General features: G+C 38.9%; 1 protein-coding gene across 4 annotated transcripts in view; it reads left to right on the top strand.

Moving 5' to 3' along the window:
* Sulf1 (Extracellular sulfatase Sulf1) overlaps positions 1-25,043 on the top strand; it is a 233,720-nt gene that overhangs the window by 130,662 nt on the left and 78,015 nt on the right. For all 4 annotated transcript variants that reach the window (XM_076210898.1, XM_076210900.1, XM_076210899.1 and 1 more), the window contains exons 5-6: positions 6,052-6,203; positions 24,047-24,216. In XM_076210898.1, coding sequence (XP_076067013.1) covers positions 6,052-6,203; positions 24,047-24,216 — 322 coding nt within the window. The remainder of the gene's footprint in view (positions 1-6,051; positions 6,204-24,046; positions 24,217-25,043) is intronic.

Raw genomic sequence — 25,043 nt, 5'->3', positions numbered from 1 at the left:
ATAGCTATCAAATCTCCTCTGTGTGTGTGTGTGTGTGTGTGTGTGTGTGTGTGTGTGTGTGTGTGTCTCCTTGAAGAGGTGATTTCGGGGCTTTATCTTTTATTGTGTTCGTGTTTGGAGTTAGTGACACGTAGAATAATAATAATAAAAAAAAATGTCAGACATCACTGACAATCCATGGTGACGGCAGGGAAGCAAGATATGATGATGGGCAGAAACAAGAGGCATGACTAAACGCAACGGCGAGCGCAGCCAGCCTGACTGAGACGCCTGGGAGAATGGATGTTTGGTGTTTTTAATACAGCCGTCAGATTTGAAAGAGGAAACACCATGTGAGCACAAAACCATTACTAACAGTAAAAAATGACGCTCGTGGGAGCTTTATCAAGACTACAAAGGTGCAGCAGCAAATTAGTATATATATATATATATATATACATATATATATATATATATATATATATATATATATATATATATATATATATATATATTTGGATGATGGAGAACATATATACAGGGGAAGGCTCGGAACCCTATACACTCTAACAAATATTTAACAAAATCGGGTATAAACATAGCTAAAATAACTAACAAGAGGATAGGTGATTTAATAAAGACACCCTATACACTCTAACAAATATTTAACAAAATCGGGTATAAACATAGCTAAAATAACTAACAAGAGGATAGGTGATTTAATAAAGACTGAAAAGAGAACCAATTCCGAAAACAGCGTCGTATACAAAATCCCGTGCAATAGTTGCTCAATGGCTTATTATGGCGAATCGTCAAGAGGATTAGAAAAAAGAATCTATGAACATAAAAACGACATAAAAACACATAGGACATCTAATTCTTTAGTAGTTCATGCGGAAAAATTCGATCATTTACCAAACTGGAGAGAAGCTGAAGTGCTACATAAAGGTTTTGATAAATTCACTAGAAGAATTGTTGAATCAGCATATATTTCTACTAATAATTCATCGAATCATCGAGGAGGGTTTATCAATTTAGCTAAAGAAACTAGTATTTTAATTCTAAAACACGCCAGAAAAACGACCTTTCCCAAGTGTCCGAAAAGATAATTAGATTTAGTACATAAACTCCAATTGCAGTTCTACATACACTCTCTGAAGAAGTTCTACGCGAACGAAACGTTAGAGTGTATAGGGTTCCGAGCCTTCCCCTGTATATATGTTCTCCATCATCCAAATAATTTGTCTAAAATACTTATCAATATATATATATATATATATATATATATATATATATATATATATATATATATATATATATATATATATATATATATATAAATGGGCAGGAGATTTTTTCTTGAACAAGTAGAGTTACATGTGATTGTTAGTTCTGCTTTTTGTATTTTCATTAAGACATTCTCTTTGTGTCTTAAGGTGGTCTTATTGTCTCTATTGAGATCTGAGATGGTTTGTCCGTAGGTCATCTGTGCTGCCAAATCGCGATTTCGAGTCTTTTGACTCTTCTTCAGTGGCTTAGTATAGTGGCTGTCTTGTATGTTAGAGTTATTACCGAGCTGAAAATGTCATATGGATGGTATTTAAGGGCTGGGCTAGCTGTGTTGTGTACTTGTTCTTGGTGTTGATTGGTCCTTCCGATCGGGTGATCTCTCCCTGTGCTCGTGTTGGCTTTGTTCTGGCAACAGAGTTCCTTCTCATGCTCGGTAGCGATAACAGGTCGGACATTTGGATGTTCCAGTTAGGGTTCATATATTTGATTAATAGCGCTTCTAAGATGGGGAGGCGACGGGCATCTTGGCATGCCGTTGTGATGTTCGTATTTTTCACCATTATTTCTCTTGTGAGGGTTGTTTGTGCCTGTCAAATGTTTTTTGAAGGCTCCAGATGCGAGATGGCAAGTTATGCGTCTGCTTCGCTAAGTCATAGTCATGCCGATATAGGTAGAAGGTAGGGCTTCACAGTTCCCTAGTGTGCAATTGAATCTATATACGACATGTGACTGTTGAATTGGTTATTTTTTAACGTTAGGGCCGTTACGTAATAGTAGGTGGCTAGATTTTTTTTTTGTTTTGTAATGAATTATGATGTTTAATGTTTTTTTCTGGGTTGGTTTTACGTTTCTGTTTACAATTTGTTTCATTATTGTCTCTTCTTTGTATGCTGAAGAGAAGTAGGGCCTATAGTATATTTTAATTTCATCCTTTTTCTCAGTTTTTCTTTCTTTGCTTTGTGCCAATGGTCGATTATTTTCTTAATGACTTCATCTATATTCTGTTTGGTGAACTCGTTGTTTAATAGGACTAGCGTGGACCTTTGTATTTCTTTGTGAACTTGTTCCCATGTGCTGCAATAGGTGAATGCTCTACGTATGTATGCGCTAATGGTGGAGTCTTTGTATCTGTGTGTTAGTGCTGGGCAAATATCGCTAATTTCAATATCGAAATTATTGGTGAACAACAGTACAGTTACCGAAATTACCGACAGTTTACCGGTAAAAGACTCGTGAGGTAGTGGTGACGTCACAAGTTCGAGTTGAGTTCGAAAAATCAATGTTTTTGTCCTTTAATAAGCTATATCTCTGGTTCTGTTTTACATATTGTTTTTATTGTTATGTCATTGTAAAGGGAAAAGGTCATACTTTAATTGGTGCTACTATAGTCTGCTATCTACCGCGCGAGTGAGTGAATGGAGGGTGTCTGACGGTGGGTGTGGTGTATACATTTTCGTTCGCGTGTCTGCTTGCATGGGTTCATGTTTGGAGGTGGTAGTGGTAGGCAGCTACCGGTAAAGTTACAGGTTTTATCCAACAACCTTAACGATAGCTTACCGGCAAACATTCTGCTACCGTTAAAGCTTCGTTAACCGATAACTCGATAAGCTATACCATAACATTCAGAGAGCGGTAAGCACGTCTCGGCTTGGTGGTACTGAGTGACGGTAGTGACGGGCCCAGTGAGCTGCTAATTTTACCGGTTAAACTTTTACCATTAAGCAAGTATGTACCGCTAAGGTCTCGGTCATTTTTTTTTTACCATTAAAACCGTTTTTTTCGGCACTTTTTTAATTTCTCAATAGAATTAATGTTATTTCTGTGATCAGCATACGAAACTGTATTAATTGTGAAAGTTTCATAAAAAAAATTCCGCGTGTCGCCTAACGAAGACCCCTATAATATATGGGTCTTCGTTTAGCGACACGCGGATTTTTTTTTTATGAAACTTTCACAATTAATACAGTTTCGTATGCTGATCACAGAAGTAACATTAATTCTATTGAGAAATTAAGAAGAGTGCAGAAAAAACGGTTTTAATGATAAAAACTTACCGAGACCTTAGCGGTACATACTTGCTTAATGATAAAAGTTTAACCTGTAAAATTAGCGGGGGACTGGGCCTGTCACCACCGTCACTCAGTACCACCAAGCCGAGACGTACTTACCGCTCTCTGAGTGTTATGGTATAGCTTATCGAGTTAACGAAGCTTTACCGGTTAACGAAGCTTTGCCGGTTAACGAAGCTTTACCGGTAGCAGAATTTTTGTCGGTAAGCTATCATTAAGTTTGTTGCCGATAAAACCGGTAATTTCACCGGTAGCTGCCCACCATTACTTTGTGGGCACTCACTTTTTAAGTATAAACAGTGCCCGGGATTTGTGGGTTTTACGTGTACACTAGTCGTGAAATTATCTTGTTTTTGTTTAACTAGTATATCTAAAAATGGCATGGATCCTTCTATGCTGTTTTCAACTGTAAAAGTTAACCCAGGGGTGTATTGGAAGCAATTTTTCAGTACTTCAATAACTTCACTACACGCAGTTTCTATGAAGATGTCATCAATGTAGAGGCAGTAGATTTTAGGTTTTTCGATTTTTTATTTTACATTTTTCCCTCAATGCAGCCCATATATATATATATATATATATATATATATATATATATATATATATATATATATATATATATATATATATATATATATATATATATATATATATATATATAATTCTAAGAGCTGCCATTGAAGACAACCGGCTTAACCACTCAGAAGCGATCCCAATCACGAACTCGAAGATGACCGTATTCAACCACGACCAATATAGCTGTTCAGTGTTTCTATGAAATCTTTACTAAATAATAGAAATAATGGCTGCTGTATAGACTTTAATAATAATAATATTAATAATAATAATAATAATAATAATTATAATAATAATAATAAGTTTGGCAATAGATCAAATACATGAAATACAGATGATTAAAAGGACACAGTTCGAAATTACAATTACTATTGCCGAGGATAACACAAAAAATATGTAAGCCTATTTCCATATATATATATATATATATATATATATATATATATATATTTATGTATATATATGTATATATGTGTATATGTATATATATATATATATATATATATATATATATACTAAAAACCCACTGTTGATTGGATTAAGAAAAGAAAGGAAATACCGATTTTCGTATATTTTGATCACTGGCTGTGATCCTCTTCAGCGGAATACAAAGTCAAGAGAAAACATATATACATAGGAGAGGGGTGGAGTGAGAGAATATGGGCATGACACTTCAGGTAGCACCTATGATATTGCGTGGGCTTTGTGGCAAGTTGTCCACTTTTACAATGGAAGTAATTTATTAACTGCCAAAGTGGTTATATAATCAGGTGACCATTGTCTACTTGATATATTAAAGTTAGCGAAATGTTTGATTAGGGAAGATTCAATTATTTTCCTTTTGAAACTATATTTAAATTTGAGATATGATTTTTGCCTTGTCCCAATTTATATGGTGATTATTGTTGGCAACATGTTGAAATAACACGTGAGTTCTGTTGTGTGTATTTGACTGAGTTTTTATGTTCTTTTATTCTTGTTTGCAATTCTACCCGTTTGTTCCCAATATACTTCTTCACACCCTGAGCAGGGTAATTTATAGACTCCAAGGTTTATGTCTTATGTTGGTCTATGATGCACATTAACTAGTTTTCTGAATAAATTATTGGGGTAACTGAAAATAATATTCATGTTATCTTTTGGTAGCATTTGGGAGAAATCATTGATAGATTTATCATAAGGAATATTTATTATAAGGAAGAAAATTATTTCTCCCAAATGCTACCAAAAGGTAACATACATATTATTTTCAGTTATCCCTACTATCCTATTTTATTAGAAATTCTCTATCAATAGTTTGTATGCCTTTCACATACTGGGACTAAGTCACTCACATGCACTATCATTAGATAAATTGAAGAACTATGAACAGTTACACACAAAAAACCTTACATAGTTGCCTTTTGACCACAGGCATTTGAAAGGCTACAATGCTTGCCCAGCAGCAGTGCACTATTAGATATCACTACACTGATATAGAATGTCTGATCTCAATCTCAATCAAAGGTAATTATGACTTCCCTCCTGCACACCACATATCATGTCTGTTTTGATATGTGTGGCCACTCTCACCCATTAACTTTGGTGATGCTGCTGGATAGCTTGATTGATGTAGCATAAACTACGAAAGTGTCTTCAGCATACTCTTTCATAACAGTATTATATATTTATATTCATGCAGATTGATGCAGTCCAAAGTGATTTCTCCTCATCTTCTCTTTTTACTTGGGAGGGAACAAGGAGGGAGTGTTGCCATATAAATGAAGTGGTGGGGAACTAAACCTAAGATACTAGGCCCTGCAGTGGATGTGCTGTGTCTTGTAGCATTGCTTCTGACCCAGGCAGTGGGTGGGGACAGGGATTGCTCTTCATCCACAAGGTACTATGATAAAAAGGAAACAAATGGGTATTGGGTGAATGTTGGTTTCATGTCTTGGATGGTTACTTCCCTTATTAGGGGGAAGAAGCCTTTTGGTATGTAGATAGGTAGTAAATATTATGTATGTTTTTAGAGAAAAAAAAAAGTGAATTAGTCCTATTAAATATGTGCTTGTTCTTGCTAAATTAATCTTCATTAGGGATGTTTTTATAACAGATTGTCACCACCACTGTATCTTCAACATTTCCTTTCCTGTAGGTTACTTTGGCAAGTACTTGAATAAGTATAATGGGTCCCATGTACCAGCTGGATGGCGAGAGTGGGCTGGCCTGCTCATGAACTCTAAGTACTACAACTACACTGTCAACAGGAACAGCAAGAAAGTCAAATACGGAGAACATTATCCCCAGGTACATTATAATTGTATGCCCTCAAGATACTTGCTTTATTAGATGGTATGTGAATTTTGTCTTTGTCTCTTTCAGGATATTATGGCATTTTCCCCTGCATTACTAACTTTCATATTTTAATATTGCAATTTATATATACAACATGATTGGTCTAAAACCATCTATGGGTACCTGCAAGTGAGGGTCACATGAGACTGGTGTTAGAGAAAATGTTTTCACTGCCACCTGTCGTCAAAATCTGTCAACATTCCTACCACATAAAGGTGCAGCCCTGAGGGGGTGACACTCAGTCTTTGAATGGTCCCAGGATCTTAATCAATTTCAATTGTATTTCCTCCACTGCTTTATTCAAGGAGAGTTGACAGCCAGTGAATGCTTTCCTCAGACTGCTACTCTAAGCTGGTGACAGAAACAGTCCCATACTAATACAACACAAACAGCAGTCCAGTGTATCTACCCAAAGAGATCTGTGGCCTTTGGGAGGACCCAGGAACTGTTGCTGGCCAATTTGTGGTTAAGGGTTTCTTTTAGGCCATCAAAATGAATTATGGTAATCATTGGTGAGGAACAGTGTGGATTTAGGACAGGTAGAGGTTGTGTAGATCAGATCTTTGTGGTAAGACAGATATGTGAGAAAGCTATAGGAAAGGGGAAGGATGTTTTTTGGGCTTTTATGGATCTGGAAAAGGCTTATGATAGGGTAGACAGAAAGGCACTGTGGGAGGTTATGCAGATTTATGGGATAGGAGGAAAGCTTTTGGGAGCTGTCAAGAGTTTTTATGAGAGTAGTAGAGCATGTGTCAGGATTAGAAATGGAGAGAGTGAGTGGTTTGAAGTAAAGGTGGGACTTCGTCAAGGATGCGTTATGTCGCCCTGGCTGTTCAACTTATACATGGATGGGGTAGTGCGAGAGGTGAATGCTAGGGTAGTGGGTCAGGGATTGGAGATGGTTAAAGAAAATGGAGAAAAGTGGGAGGTGAGCCAGCTGTTGTTTGCGGACGACACTGCGCTTGTGGCAGGGTCAGAGGAGGGATTGAGGAAGCTGGTGGCAGAGTTTGGGAGAGTATGTGATAGAAGAAAGCTAAAGATAAATGTGGGTAAAAGTAAGGTGATGAGATGTACAAGGGGTGAAAGTGGCAGTAGACTGGAAGTGAACATTAAGGGAGAGCGACTGGAGGAAGTGGATAGTTTTAGATACTTGGGTGCAAGTGTAGCAGGAAAAGGTGGAGTGAAGGTGGAGGTAGAATGTAGATTGAGAGAAGCGAGTAAATGCCTTGGTGGTTTAAAGAGTGTAATGAGGAATAGACATTTGGGAATGGATGCGAAGAGGAGACTGTATGAAGGAGTGATTGTGCCAACAGCACTGTATGGGGCAGAAACGTGGAACATAAGAGAAGAAGAGAGAAGGAGTTTGAATGTGTTTGAGATGAGGTGTCTGAGAAATATGGTGGGAGTTACTAGGCTGGATAGAGTGAGAAATGAGGAGGTGAGGAGGAGAACAGGGGTGAAAAAGGATTTGGGAGATAGGGTTGATGAAAGAATATTAGGATGGTTTGGACACATGGAAAGAATGAGTGAAGAAAGACTAGTAAAAGAGGTATGGAAGGCAGATGTGGAGGGAGTGAACATGAGGGGACGTCCTAGGATGAGGTGGATGGATGGGGTGAAGGGGGCTTTGGGGAAGAGGGGAATGTCTGTTGAGGAAGGAAGGGAGAGGACGGAAGACAGAGGTGAGTGGAGAATGTTTGTATATGGATGATGTTGTGACTGCATGAGGAGGAATGGGCGGGGGGGTGGGGTAGTATGTGTGAGTAAATTTTGACGCAGCCCGAAGGGATTTCTCCCCGTCCTTGCCTTATATGCAAAGGGGGACGGAGAGGGGGGGTCGCCGATTAAATGAAGCGGCCTTGCTGTGGATGCACTGTGTCTTGCGACACTGCTTCTGACCCAGGGCGGTGGGCAAGGTGCAGGGATGACCCGTCATCCAGGAGGTGCTCAGATGAGAGGGAGGGTGGGAGGGGTGTGGAGTGTGTTTGGGGATGAAATGGGTGGGAGTGTTTTTATGCCTTTCCCTTTTTGGCTACCTCCCTTGGAAGGGGGAAAAAGCCTTGGTATATGTATGTATGTATGTATTATTATTATGAATGGATGATGCTGTGATGCATGAAAGAGAGTGGTTAGGGGATGGGGGTGAGGGAGTATGAGTGAAAAAATAATTTGACGCAGAGAGGGGGTCACTGATTTAATGAAGTGGCCTTGTTGTGGATGTGCTGTGTCTAGTGACTGCTTCTGACCCAGGACAGTGGATGAGCTGCAGGGATGACCTGTCATCCAGGAGGAGCCAAGATAAGAGGGAGGAATGGGGTGGATGTGGGGATGGAATGGGTGGGAGTGGGATTTTATGTCTTTGTTTTTCATGCTAAGATGAGAGGGAGGGTGGAGGGGTGTGGAGTATATTCAGGGATGGAATGGGTGGGAATGATTTTATGCCTTTTCATTTTTGGCTACCTCTCTTGTAAGGGGGAAAAAGCCTTGGTATATGTATGTTTTTTGTGTACCTACCTTATAAGGGGGAAAAAACCTTTAGTATATGTATGCATGTATTATTATTACTCTCATAATGATTAGTCTTCATATTATTAATTGGAAATAATCTCTCATTCCAAGTAGCAGTTACATTGAAAAAGGATTGTGTTCATTCTTTTGAATGTACAGTACAGTCGGAAGAAGGAGCTAGGAGTCTATACCATTGTTTTGATTCTTTGTTAATTATTATTATTTATTTTTTGGGTGGGGGTTTAACCCCATTATATATTTGTATCTACTTTTGGCTACGTGAGTGTATTTGCCAACTTATAATATACTAGATAGCTATGTTTGAGGGACCCTGTTTTTGTATTTAATTAAAAAGCATATATACATATACCTTTTTCCCCTTTACAAGGGAGGTAGCCAAAAACAAAGGCATAGAAACCACTCCCACCAATTCCATCCCCTACATACTCCACTCCCCTCTACCCTCTTTCCTCCCTTTATTTTGGCACCTCCAGGATGATGGGTCATCCCTGCATCTTGTCCATTGCCCTGGGTCAGAAGCAGTGTCGCAAGACACAGCACATCCACAGCAAGGCTGCTTCATTAATTTGGTGACACCCCCTTTCCATCTCCTCATGCAGAAAAGGAGAAGACGGGGAGAAATCCCTTTAGGCTGCGTCAATTTATTTCTCATACATACTCCCTCACCCCCCATCCCCACCCACTCCCCCTCATGCATCACAGCATCATCCATACACAACCTTTCTCCATTCACTCCTATCTTCTGTCCTCTCCCGTCCTTCCTCAACAGACATTCCCCTCTTTCCTAATGCTCCTATTACCCCATCCATCCATCTTATCCTAGGTCACCCCCTTATGTTCACCTCTGCCTTCCGCACCTCTTTTACTCATCTTTCTTCACTCATTCTTTCCATGTGTTCAAACCATCCCAATACTCTTTCATCACCCCTATATCCCAGCTCCCTTCCTACCCCTGTTCTCCTCTTTACCACCTCATTTCTCACTCTATCTACCTTAGTAACCCCCATCATACTTCTCAGGCATTTCAGCTCAAACACATTCAAACTCCTTCTCTCTTCCTCTCATATGTTCCATGTTTCTGCCCCGTGCAGTGGTGTTGGCACACTCACTCAAGGGTCTAAATGTGACAAAGATAAATGAAGGCCAAGGCAATGTAGAATTAATTATGATCAAAATTGTAAACAAAAAGATGAAAGGCAGAAAATTTGTAGCAGTGTATGTACCACCAAAAACACAGGCTTGGTCAGATAGTGAACATTCTAAATTACTGGAAGACACAATGAATGTGCTAAATGAGTTACTGAAAGAGGATGGAAACATAGTAATCATGGACGATTTTAATGCAAAGGATATAATCTGGGAAGAAATGATAGTAAAAAGGGGAGAGGATCATTGGACCATCGAATATACCCTAACACAATGGGTTTAGGAAAATACTAGATTTAGAAACAATGAGGAACCGTTGAAACTAGACATGATATTAACTTCTGAACCGATATTGTGAACAAAATAGAGTACAAAACACCAATTGGAAAGAGTGACCATATACTAATAGAGTTTGAATTAAAAGAACAACAAAGTAGGTAAGAATGATAAGCATAGAGAAGGAAGATTAATGTACAACAAAACGGATTTTGAGAAACTAAGAAAAAAATTCCAAAACACTAACTGGGACAAATTCTCTAAAGAGGAAACAAAGATGGAAGACAAATGGAACATATTCAAAGAAAAGTACAAAGAAGGAATGACAAATATGTACCAAAAAAGAAACAAAAAGAGATTTATATAAAGTGTTGGTATAACAAAAGGTGTAGTGAGGCTAGAGACAGAAGAGACAAAGTGTAGAAAAGATGGAAAAAGAAAAAGAAAAAAATCCAAATGGCAAACATATATAAAACTTAGGAATGAATATGTGAATATATGTAGGAAAGAAAAAATAAATTATGAAAAAAGATATTATAGACAAATGTAAGGATCAACCAAAACTCTTTTACAGATATATAAATGATAAACTAAAGGATTAACATGAAATAGTGAAATTGCATGCAGGAGATAAGGAATATATAGATGATACAGAAATGGCAGAAGTCTTGATCAGACATTTCAGGTCAGTTTTTACAATTGAGAGCTCACAATTTTGGGAAGATAGAAAACAAAAAAGATCACCCAAAATGAAAGAAATAACATACATACATATACCAAGGCTTTTTCCCCCTTACAAGGGAGGTAGCCAAAAAGGGAAAGACATAAAATCATTTCTACCCGTTCCATCCCTGAATACATTCCACACCCCTCCACCCTCCCTCCCATCTGAGTACCTCCTGGATGACGGGTCATCCCTGCACCTTGTCCACTGCCCTGGGTCAGAAGCAGTGTCGCAAGACACAGCACATCCACAACAAGGCCGCTTCATTAAATCGGCGACCCCCCCCCTTCGGGCTGCGTCAAATTTTGCTCACACACACTACCACCCCACCCCACCCCACCCCCACCCCCACCCATTCCACCTCATGCAATCACAACATCATCCATATACAACCATTCTCCATTCACCTCTGTCTTCTGTCCTCTCCCGTCCTTCCTCAACAGACATTCCCCTCTTCCCCAAAGCCCCCTTCACCCCATCCATCCACTTCATCCTAGTGTGGTGCCGTCGTTTTTTGTGATTGATTAGTGTTTAACCAAGAGCACCTCCAATGGGAGTGATCAGATACCCACATAAGAACGATTTAGGAAATAAAAAAATCAAGGTATACGCTGCCACCACCCAATCGTCTATATGGATATATCTGACCCTAAATGGAAACTGCTCCTTGTTATTCACTTCTGACTCCGTCCCCTTTCCTCAGGTCGTTCGGGGTTGGTTCTGGGTAGCGAAAAGGCCTATGCCCAAGTGGGGGTAGTAAAAGAATATAAGTGAAGGTCTGCTATGTGTTAATTATTACACTGAAGCAAAAATATAGTAAGGAAATACAAAAGTATATTGTGGTTTTCTCCAACTAGACAATCTATTGATCCTTACAATATGAAAAAGATATGGGTATGCGAGACATTTAATAACACAGTTTTTTTTTTTATGGGCATCATAAGTAAGGTCACAGGCACGTGGAAAAACGTAGTTATTTACGCTCCAACCTTCCGGTCACTGTATAAGTCTACTTACAATATTGTGTCTACCTTCAACCCCGTATTCTTATTAGAGAACGATCACAGACAGAATTGTACTCTAAGGATTACACTCTCATAGCTAATGTATATATGCGTGACACCGTCTAACTCCTTCCACGCAGTGTTTGTGGAGTACACTCCCGTAAACCCTTTTAATTCCTGTTATCGGAATAGTTTTTGGCATCAGATTCAAAACTTAATAATAATAAATATCTACCTACTATATCTGCACTATATCATTTAACTCACATATTGACATTTATTTTCATTAATCTTACAGAACGTATCCATACCTGTTATCGGAATAGTTTTTGGCATCAGATTAAAATTTTAGCTGCGCACAAAAAGAACGAGACGGCTATGTGTTCGTATCTATGGGTAAACTACTAACCTCCCTGTTGTATTATTTCGTAAAACTTCATTTCGCTTCTCAACACAGCCCCTAGCTGCTACAATCTCTCCCTAAATTATTTCTCTAGTGGAATCCTGAACTGAAAGTTGGGAATTTTTCCTATTACTCTTAAAATTAATGGCCTTAGTTTACGGCTCTGTCCGAACGTGTTAGTGACGTCACGGGTGGGCGGAGCTACGGTGCGCCCGCTATGTTCGAGAACATTCTAATATCTCGAAACTTAGTTGAACCAAAATCAGCTGAAATATATTTGTAGCTATCTCCTATTGTATGTTTTTCTTCAATGATTATAGTAAGGCTCTTTGCCAACACATCTTGATAGGCAGACATAGAATAGAATAAATTCATGGTCTATTAAGGCTCTATTTTCTACTTTGCTTCTTGGTTGAGTAAAACCGTCTCTCAAGTCAACACTCAAATAAATAAACAGATAAATAAAACGAAATTCCAAAAATAATATCCCTTCAAAATTCCTGTCCTTACATGGAATGTAAGAAAAATTCCGCAACATCACGTGAAGGATTCTATTTGGTGTGGTCCAAATCCCCCCTGAAATGAAAAATTTCATCCTGTTCTCAGAGAGTGATTACCCTTTTTGATAGCTCAACGAGGAACTCTCCCCTCAGCACACTCGTAGGTGTACGGAACTCAGGTGACCCAGGGGTACACCGATTCACTGTGGATGTCTCCTTGGACCTTTCCCATCAGTCTTCGTATTGGCTGGGTTCCCCAATTGACCTCTTACATACTACTTGACTGGACATGCATAGCCGCTACGACCGAGCTAAGCCACGACTCTCTCTTGTGGATTCGCCCCATGGGTGGCACACTACTCCCCTTCTGTGGGCTCACTTCTGGGCAATCGGCGAGTGACCACCAGGTCCTGAAGTCCTACACCCCTGTCAAGCGGGCAATTGTGAATTTGAGTTGGGTTCATGACCCCAACTCGAACTAAAGAATTTCCCCATTTACCCATACTACTCCAAATGAGAGTCCTCGCTAACCATCGTGTATAGTCTCTCTCCTAGACTGTTCTGTATGTCTTTATCCTCCCTTTAAGTCAACATTAAGTTCCTTCACCTGGTTGTTGCTAAAATTTCCTTTTTGCAACTACATATGCACTACATGTATCCCTTAATCCTAAGACTAACCTTACACATGTATAAAGAATATAGGTGTGTTACAACTAAATATGCAATACAAGTATGCCTTAATCCTAAGACATCTTAACTCTACACATAGGAACACTGAGAGCACCTTCGGATTAATTGCACGCATTCGTTTTTCTTTGGATATTAATGGCATGGTATGATCGCTACACTATTGCAGTTAATTACTGTCATCTTAGCACCTTAAATCACTAGATATGGCGCCAACTGGGCGGATTGTTCCAATTGATTCTCTTCAGTATTCTTCGATGAGCCGTCTTGGTGCACGACGCATCCTTGGTGGTAGTATTTCCACTTCCGGGTCTGGGTGGAACTCTTTTTCAACAGGCTCCACCAACCACTCTTCGGAACCAAAGTAAGGTTTCACTTGAGCAGCAGCTCTCCTTGTCTCCTTTCCCGTGAAGGGATTTCTTAGTTCGTATACACTGTGTCCTGCTAATGCCCCCACCACTCTGTAGGGCCCTTCCCACTTGGGGTTCAGCTTGCGGCAGGTACCTGGTATAGCAGTTTCCTTCCGGATCCATACTAAAGATCCCACTTCCACCTTCTGCTCGCCTCTCCTGCGGTTCGCCACACTCCGATACTCCGTTGTCATCTTACGGTGGGTTTCTCGGATGATTTGATGAGCGACCTCTGTTTCATCTTCCGTTCCCTCTACACCTGGGATTCTGTGACCGGCCAATCGGGGTGGGTGTCTTCCGAAGAAGCCGAAATAGGGAGTATGTCCGGTGGAGGTGTGTGTGGCTCCATTCATCTTCCTCTGACAGGCTTGTAGTAGATCCGGCCATTTGTTTGGGTGTCCCTGGCATAGTGTTGCCAGGATGCTCTTCAACGTTCGATGCATCCGTTCTATTACACCGTTTGCTTGTGGGTGGTATGGGGTGGTGTAGAGTAGGGTGACTTGCTGTTCTCCACACAACTTCTTGAAAGCCATGTTGGTGAATTCTGCTCCATTGTCTGCTACGATGCTCTCTGGGGTGCCGTAATCTGCGAAGAACTGGGTTAGGGAGTGTAGTATGTGTTGGTGGTGTTTTGTTCTCAATGGGAAAAACCTAACGAACCTACTGTAGTGATCGATTATGGTCAAAACATACCTATATCCCTGCGACCTGGATACCATATCCGTTAGGTCTATGCCTATTCTCTCCATTGCCTTTGTAGCAGGGGGAACCTCTTTGTATTGCTGTGACAACCCTTGTGTACCCTTGAACCTCTGACAAGTAATGCATTTCTTTACAAAATTACATACATCTACCTTTAAATTTGGCCAATAGAACAGCTCCTCCTGGGTTAGATTCCCATTCATGTCTATCTTCCATCCTTGTTCTCGTCTCTTCTTCCTCTCCCGAATTGGATTCCCATTCCGTTTTATTGTTCATTTTTACCTGACTGCCTTTAATTATGTGTAGTTCCATCAAAGCTATACACCTTAACACGTCACTTCCCCACACAATCTCATCCGCTATTTCTATATGGGATATATTCTGTCTCTGATGACTGTACTGCCAATCCACAGGGTACACAAGCTTTGTCTAAGTCGACACACAGATAAGTGAGCTTCAGGTTGGTTAATAGCGTAAATCCCACCGCTCGGCCACCAATAATGTGGTGCCGTCGATAATGTGGGGGTAGTAAAAGAAAATAAGCGAAGGTCTGCTATGTGTTAATTATTACACTGAAGCAAAAATATAGTAAGGAAATACAAAAGTATATTGTGGTTTTCTCCAACTAGACAATCTATTGATCCTTACAATATGAAAAATATATGGGTATGCGAGACATTTAATAACACAGTTTTTTTTTTTATGGGCATCATAAGTAAGGTCACAGGCACGTGGAAAAACGTAGTTATTTACGCTCCAACCTTCCGGTCACTGTATAAGTCTACTTACAATATTGTGTCTACCTTCAACCCCGTATTCTTATTAGAGAACGATCACAGACAGAATTGTACTCTAAGGATTACACTCTCATAGCTAATGTATATATGCGTGACACCGTCTAACTCCTTCCACGCAGTGTTTGTGGAGTACACTCCCGTAAACCCTTTTAATTCCTGTTATCGGAATAGTTTTTGGCATCAGATTCAAAACTTAATAATAATAATAAATATCTACCTACTATATCTGCACTATATCATTTAACTCACATATTGACATTTATTTTCATTAATCTTACAGAACGTATCCATACCTGTTATCGGAATAGTTTTTGGCATCAGATTAAAATTTTAGCTGCGCACAAAAAGAACGAGACGGCTATGTGTTCGTATCTATGGGTAAACTACTAACCTCCCTGTTGTATTATTTCGTAAAACTTCATTTCGCTTCTCAACAGAGCCCCTAGCTGCTACAATCTCTCCCTAAATTATTTCTCTAGTGGAATCCTGAACTGAAAGTTGGGAATTTTTCCTATTACTCTTAAAATTAATGGCCTTAGTTTACGCCTCTGTCCGAACGTGTTAGTGACGTCACGGGTGGGCGGAGCTACGGTGCGCCCGCTATGTTCGAGAACATTCTAATGTCGTCTCGAAACTTAGTTGAACCAAAATCAGCTGAAATATATTTGTAGCTATCTCCTATTGTATGTTTTTCTTCAATGATTATAGTAAGGCTCTTTGCCAACACATCTTGATAGGCAGACATAGAATAGAATAAATTCATGGTCTATTAAGGCTCTATTTTCTACTTTGCTTCTTGGTTGAGTAAAACCGTCTCTCAAGTCAACACTCAAATAAATAAATAGATAAATAAAACGAAATTCCAAAAATAATATCCCTTCAAAATTCCTGTCCTTACACTAGGACGTCCCCTCATGTTCACTCCCTCCACATCTGCCTTCCATACCTCTTTTACTAGTCTTTCTTCACTCATTCTTTCCATGTGTCCCTTCTCCGATCCTCCCACAAGCGCAGTGTCGTCCGCAAACAACAGCTGGCTCACCTCCCACTTTTCTCCATTTTCTTTAACCATCTCCAATCCCTAACCCACAACCCTTGCATTTACCTCTCGCACTACCCCATCCATGTAGAAGTTGAACAGCCAGGGCGACATAATGCATCCCTGATGAAGTCCCACCTTTACCTCGAACCACTCACTCTCTCCATTTCCAATCCTGACACAAGCTCTACTACTCTCATAAAAACTCTTGACAGCTCCCAGAAGCTTTCCTCCTATCCCATATGTCTGCATAACCTCCCACAGTGCCTTTCTGTCTACCCTATCATAAGCCTTTTCCAGATCCATAAAAGCCCAAAAAACATCCTTCCCCTTTCCTATAGCTTTCTCACATATCTGTCTTACCACAAAGATCTGATCTACACAACCTCTACCTGTCCTAAAGGTAACACAAAAAGAAATAGGAGATCAAATTTAAAAATCTAGATGTCCGGAAGTTACATGGACTAGACGGAATTGCAAATTGGATACTGAAAGAGTGTATAGACGAACTGACAGATAAATTATACAAGATAATCGACTCCTCACTCAAAGAAGGAAAGGCACTACAAGTTTGGAAAGATACAAACATAGTACCAATATATAAAGGAGGAAATAGGGAAGATCCTACAAATTTTAGACTGGTATCCCTTACAAGCACAGTAGCAAAAATATGTGAAAAAGTCATCAGAAATAAATGGACCAAACACTTGGAAGAAAACAAAATAGTAAACCCTAAACAATTTGGCTTTAGAAGTGGAAGATTGTGTACCACAAAGTTAATTTGTTTTTAATAGAGATTAATTGAGATAATACAAGAAAGAGATGGCTGGGTAGATTGCGCCTTCTTGTATTTGCAGAAGGCATTTGATAAGGTACCACATAAAAAATTAATAAGAAAAATTGAAATGATAGGAGGAATACAAAGTTGCTGGAATGGATGAAGAACTTCTTAATTGGAAGAAAAATGAGAGTGGTACTTAGAGACAAAAATTCGAACTGGGAAAATGTGAAAAGTGGTGTCCCACAAGGCTCTGTATTGGCTCCTTTAATGTTTGCCATATATATGAATGATATGGATGAGGGAGTAAATTGTTACATGAACTTCTTTGCTGATGATGCCAAATTACTCAAGAGAGTAAAAATGGAAGAAGATTGTAGATCGCTACAAGAAGACCTAGACAAAATATGGGAATGGAGTCAGAAATGTGAGATGAACTTCAACATCAAGCAATGTAGCATAATAGAATTTGGAAAAAGGAAAAATAGAATATCGGGTCCATATAAAATTGGAAACAAAGAAGTCAAAATAGTCTATTCAAAAAGGGACCTGGGAGTAATCATCTCGAGCGACTTGACACCTGATAAACACGTCAATAAATTATTTGGAGACTTAACTTACTAAGATCAATGAAAGTGGCCTTCAACTACATAGATGAGGAGATGGTTAAAAAAAATATTGGTTACACTGATAAGACCAAAACTAGAATATGCCGCAACATTGTGGGCACCCAGCACAAAGAAGAACATAAGAAAATTAGAAAAAATCCAAAGAGCAGTGACAAAAATGACACCTACACTGTGAAATCTGACATATGAACAAAGATTGGAGAAATTACATCTGTCAACACTGGAACAGAAGAGAAAGAGGTGATTTGTTGACCATTTACAGAATTATGAAAGGGATGGAAATCCTCAATAGAGGTGACTTATTAAAGTGGGACAGAAGAGAAACAAGAAGACACGAAAAGAAACTAAAGAAGGACACTTGTAGAAGAGACCTGAAAAAGAATAGCTTCCCACATAGAGTGATTGATGTCTGGAACAAACTGAATGGCAAAACAGTGAATGCTAAAACTATACACGATTTTAAGAATAAACTGGATGTGGAGAGATACAAAAATGGGTCACTACGAGCATAGCTCTCTTCCCATAAAATACAACTAGATAAATACAAGCTCCTCTTAGCATCCATTCCCAAATGTCTATTTCTCAATACACTTTTTAATCCCCCAAGGCATTTACTCACTTCTCTCAATCTACTTTCTGCCTCCCCCACCCCTTCCTTTCTTGCCACATTCACACCCAAGTATCTAAAACTATCCACTTTCTCCAGTCTCTCTCCCTTAATACTCACTTCCAATCTGATGCCACTTTCTCCCATTGTACATCTTATTACCTTACTTTTACCCACATTTATCTTCAACTTCCTCCTTTTGCACACCTTCCCAAACTCTGACACTAACTTCCTCAATCCCTCCTCTGAGCCTGCTACAAGCACAATGTCCTCAGCAAACAACTGTCTTATCTCCTACTTTTCTCCATTTTCTTGAACGATCTCCAATCCCGGACCCACTACCCTTGCATTCACCTCTTGCACCACCCCATCCATGTATAAATTGAACAGCCAGGGTGACATAACATATCCCTATTGAAGTCCCACCTTTACCTCAAACCACTCACTCTCTCCATTTCTAATCCTGACACAAGCTCTACTACTCTCGTATAAACTCTTGACTGCACTTAACAGCTTTCCTCCTATCCTATATATATGCAATACCTCCCACAGTGCCTTCCTGTCTACCCTGTCATAAGCCTTTTCCAGATCCATAAAAGCCCAAAAAACATCCTTACCTTTTCCTATAGCTTTCTCACATATCTGTCTTACCACAAAAATTTGATCTACGCAACCCCTACCTGTTATAAACCCACAATGTTCCTTACCAATTACTCCCTCTCTTCCTCTCGTAATCCTCTCAGTCAAGACCCTCCAATAAGCCTTCCCAACTATACTTAACAAACTGATCCCTCTGAAACTACTATGCTCACACTTGTCCCCTTTTCCCTTGTAAAGCAGAACTATACAGGCACTCCTCCAGTCCTCCGGCACTCTACCCTCTCTCAAACAAACATTAAACAACCTCAGCAGCCAGTCCACCATCACTGTACTTCCATTTTTAAGACATTCTTCATGGCATCCATCCAACCCAGATGCCTTACTCGCTCTCATCATCTTAACAGCTGCTTTCACTTCATCTTTCCTTATTTCTCCTCCCCCTCACTCATCATAGTCATTGTCTTAGCACTTTCCACTGCAACTACCTTTCCCTCCCTATCCTCCTTCACATTTAGCAACTCCCTAAAATACTCTGCCCACATTCCTCTCACTACCTTCTCTTCCATTATCATCTCTCCATCTGCACCTTTTACCTTTTCTTCTCTACTTGATTCGCTTCCTCTTCCTCTGTTAATTTCTTTCCAAAACATTTTTCTACTACTTTCAAAATTTTGTGTTATACTCGTACCCCATTTCACATCTGCTCTCCTCTTTGCCTCCTTTATCTTATGCTTTACTTGTCTTCTCTTTACTCTGTACCTCTCATATGATTCCCTTGTTCTAATTTGTAACCAATCTATGAAAGCTTGCTTCTTCTCTTCTACACCCTTCTTTGCTTCCTCATCCCACCACTTGCTATCCTTCCTTCTGTTTCCTCCCATCCTCCTTGTTTGACACACTATCTTTGCACTGCTTATGACTCCCTCCTTGATCCATCCCCATTCCTTCTCTCTCCTAGTTCTACTCTATCCTTCACTCCTTCCCACTCCTCTCTTAGCTTCTTCTTATACTCCTTTTCTTTCTCATTTAACCAGTTCACTCTAAGTACCTCCCTACCTTCTGCCCTTTTCCTCTTTCTCCACCTATCCTCCACTCCCAACTTACCTTCCACCAGATAATGACGTGATATTCCCCCACTCTCTCCCCTTAGAGCATATATATCCCTAACTCTTGCTACTATACTCCTGGTTACCACTATGGAGTCCATTGACACTCAACCACCCTTTCATCCCCCACCCTCTCCCATGTTTACTTATGCTTGACTTTATTCCTAAACACTGTATTTGCTATCATCAACTCTCAAGACACATCACCATCAACTCTTCACTACAATTTTTTCCTGGAACTCCATACTTCCCAATCACTCATCTATTGGCTCATTTCCTACCCTAGCATTTATTAAAAAGTTCAGCATATTAATTAATGTTGTCTAAAAAAAATTTTTTTGTCTCCTATTTATGAATTTTTTCCATTCCACATCACCAAAAAAAAGTTCCTCATACCTATGGAATCTGTTTTCTTAAAATTGTACCTGCTTTAAACTATCATTGTAAAGACCTGGGCCCAATAGCAGTACAGGTCTTGACTATCTTCAATCACTCCCATACACACAACAGAATCCTAATGATCTGGAAAAGAGCACACATAATACCCATCCTGAAACTAAATTGCATGAAAACCTAGCATCTTGTGTCTATCTTCCTCCTATCAGCCATATCCAAATTGAAGTAACTGATTTGGGAAAGAATCATACTACAATTACCCATCTTTCATGAATCAAAGAAATTCCCAACATTCAAAGTAAATGGTGAACTTCAACCACTGGACAAAACCCAAAAATTCTATACCTCGCTTTTGAAATGCATGTCTTTTTGCTTACACATTAAGGACCTAATAGTAAAAACAAACAAGAAAATAATATGTACGCTATTATGTAAGAGAGCTCAGACCTACATTAAACAACTGCAATCAATTAAAAAAGAAAAAACATTGTATTATCATACTACTCAGACATCATCAACAGCCACCTGCACCTCACAACATATCCTTACAAAAACATACACACTCAGGTCACAGAACAAACATTCAAAGACAACTCCAAAATTCCATACTTGACCTGACTCCTCCAGACTTCAGTCCATCCAAGAAATCCCTCCTACAGCAAATAAGAACCACATGGACACATTTGCATTCAGGCCATCATCATGCATCGAAACAGTACCAACACAGAATAGGTCTGTCTACCTGTCTACAGAATCACTGTTACAGATGCAATCACTATACAGAAGGCACAGAAATTCTCGTCTTACACTGCCTCACTCTCACTCCATCCAGACAATAACATATCTCTTCCTTGATTGACTTGTGGCCCAATCTGGGGGCTTACATTTTACTTGAGAGCTATCGATCTCTTGCATGATAGACTTAAGCTTTGGATTAATTGATTAATTGTATCTGCTTTGTTTTATTTAGAGGAAAGGATATATATATATATATATATATATATATATATATATTAAAAATAATCACAATAACGCATGACTAAATGATATTGCAGAAACCACAGGGAAAATAAAGTTTGAATACTAAAAGTTTTCGTCTATTACAACATCCTCAGAGGACAAGAAAGAGAAATAGAACACAGTATTTATACAGGGCCAGGAAGTCTTATTTTAATACATCCCAAAAAGATACTTTTTGCAAGAAAAATCTTTTAGTTCTTCCCTTTCATGAAAATCTTGTAAGACTTCCTCGCATCCTTAAGGAGTTCAATATTAATGCTATTTTCAAAAATAGTACCATCAGAGAACTCCTTATTGAAAATTCCCCTTGTAATAATGTAGGATGTGTCTATAGTATTCCCTGTAAACACTGTAGCTCCTGTTACATTGGCCAAACTGGTAAAGAATTAAATATTAGGATGAATCAACACAGATATAGTATAAGGATGGGCCAAATGTCTAGTGGGGTTTTTGTCCATGTAAGGGACACAAACCATAGTATTGAGTGGGACAATATTAAAAAAATTGTATGTAATTCTGTTCTAGAAAGGAACATCATTGAATCCAGTTTTGTAAAGAGCAGTTTTGATAATAATATCAACTTGAGTTTAGGTTTATTTAAACTAGATAATTTCATAATTAATAGGGTAGTAAAGCAGTACCATGGCTCCTAATTGTGTCAGATGTCCTGTGGATGTTTTGGCCACATGATTATGCTCTTTTGTATTTGCTGTTTTATTGTTTTATTATTACTATTATTATTTCCATGTGTATATGAATGTGTGTGTATGTATATTGTCCAAAGGTTTTTTGTGGCCATAACCTTCCCTAGTTTTCTTATTTCTGTATAAATATTGTGTTCTATTTCTCTTTCTTGTACTCTGAGGATGTTGTAATAGACGAAAACATTTAGTATTCCGACTTTATTTTCCCAGTGGTTTCTACAATATATATGTATATATATATATATATATATATATATATATATATGTATATATTTATATATATATACAGTATATACACACACACACACACATATACACTGAATGGTTCCCAGTGATCAATTAATATATTTTTTCAACCACAAATAACTTTTAATTCCATGCCATCACAGTCGAGACTGAAAATTGCTCGATGGAGGCATCCATTGGAAATTGAAACATAGATGAGCTGAGGATTCGAACCCAGCTAATCCGTAACAAAGTTACAGTGACAAATTAAATTAATGAATTAAAAGTGATTTGTGGTTGAAAAAAAAAATATATATATATATATATATATATATATATATATATATATATATATATATATATATATGTATATGTGTGTGTGTGCATTATATATAGGGTTGATGAAAGAGTATTAGGATGGTTTGGACACATGGAAAGAATGAGTGAAGAAAGACTAGTAAAGGAGGTATGGAAGGCAGATGTGGAGGGAGTGAACATGAGGGGACGTCCTAGGATGAGATGGATGGATGGGGTGAAGGGGGCTTTGGGGAAGAGGGGAACGTCTGTTGAGGAAGGACGGGAGAGGACAGAAGACAGGGGTGAATGGAGAATGGTTGTATATGGAAGATGTGATGCATGAGGTGGAATGGATGGGGGGATGGGGGGTGAGGTAGTGTGTGTGAGCAAAATTTTGACGCAGCCCGAAGGGATTTCTCCCCGTCCTCTCCTTTATACGGGGGGACGGAGAGGGGGGGTCGCTGATTTAATGAAGCGGCCTTGCTGTGGATGTGCTGTGTCTTGCGACACTGCTTCTGACCCAGGGCAGTGGACAGGGTGCAGGGATGACCCGTCATCTAGGAGGTGCTAAGATGGGAGGGGGGGTGGAGGGGTGTGGAGTGTATTCAGGGATGGAATGGGTGGGAATGATTTTATGTCTTTTCCTTTTTGACTACCTCCCTAGTAAGGGGGGAAAAGCCTTGGTTTATGTATGTATATATATGTATATATGTATATATATATATATATATATATATATATATATATATATATATATATATATATATATACATTTAAATATAAATTTCTTGCTATTCAACTTCTCTCTACCATTATCAACCCTATCACATTTTAACTTCTCTGTTATGTCTTCAGACTCTGTTTCTACCATTTCCCAAATGGATATCAACACGAGTTAGCTTGGTCTTTACTAAGCATAAAAAAACCAGCTCATTTACCATCAAGTAATTAATTTCTGACCTAGCCAATAGTAAACCAATAACATTAAGATGTTTGTTAGTAGTGAATATTATTGGTATGTCACTTCAAAAGTACACACTTATATTTTATCAAAACCCATTATTGTTAGAAAATATCTCACTAGATGTGCCTGGTATCATTGACTTACCAGAGGTAACAGTTTATTTGCACTCTGCTTCAGAGAGACCAGTGAATGAAAGCAGTAGTTATTTGTGATAATATTTAGCTGTACTCTTTATTCTTCCACCTTATACAGGATTACTACCCCCGAGTGATTACAGAAGATGGCATAGAGTTCATTCGTACGAGCAAGAGCATGGCCTCCCACCCACCTTTCATGATGGTACTGAGTTACCCAGCCCCACATGGTCCTGAAGACTCAGCCCCTGAATACTCTCACCTTTTTTTCAATGCCACTGATCACCAGTAAGTTACATGGGTGCACCTATTGTATTAAGAAATTTATTAACCAGTCTTGTGCAGAGAATTTTCCTCTGCTGAATGAAATCTTTCAGTGGCATCTAGAATTAATGCAGATATAAAACAGAGCATAACTTAATATGAAGGATATAAATCAGCTCAAGAGGATACAAAGAACAATTAAATTGATCCCTAGCCTAGCAGATAAACCTCATGAGGGAAGATTAGAGGCATTGGACCTGTCATCATTAAAAGAGAAGAAAAAGGTGACATGATTATAGTGTTTAGGTCAATAAAGGGAGTAAGTAAAAATTACAGAGATCTCTTGATTGAGGTAGGGAGAATATCACAAGGCCATGGAAACAGATTGAAAAAGACTAAAGCATAAATTATATAAAGAGGTACATTTTCCCATACAAATGCATCAACTCATAAAATAGCCTAATATTAACAATTATTGCCTTGGGTTTTACTGACTGGAAACCTACAGTCCCACAATGGCTAACAGTGGTCTTTAGACCTTCCCATAGATCTCAATCCTTGGCTCCAGGGTTTTCTTGTAGGAGACCCACAACTTCTAGGTAACTGGCCCACACATTACACAATAAAGAAATATTGTGTTGTTTGGGATTAATTAAAGTATAATGAAAGAGGGCCTGGGCAGGGTCTAGAATCTAAGTCAGTCCCATGGGGCTGCACTTTCAGGTGGAATTGAAGATGTTGATGGGTTTTGAAGATAGGTGGTGAAGAGATAATTCTCTGACATTCATCTTGCATTACCACCACTTGTAGGTTCCCATCATTGGTCCTTGGAAAAGCCCAAAGAAAGACAT

This window comes from Oratosquilla oratoria, chromosome 28 (genome assembly GCF_046742065.1).
Source record: "Oratosquilla oratoria isolate Oo_2021 chromosome 28, ASM4674206v1, whole genome shotgun sequence".
Lineage (NCBI taxonomy): Eukaryota > Metazoa > Arthropoda > Malacostraca > Stomatopoda > Squillidae > Oratosquilla > Oratosquilla oratoria.
This window is presented reverse-complemented; position numbering and strand designations above follow the sequence as displayed.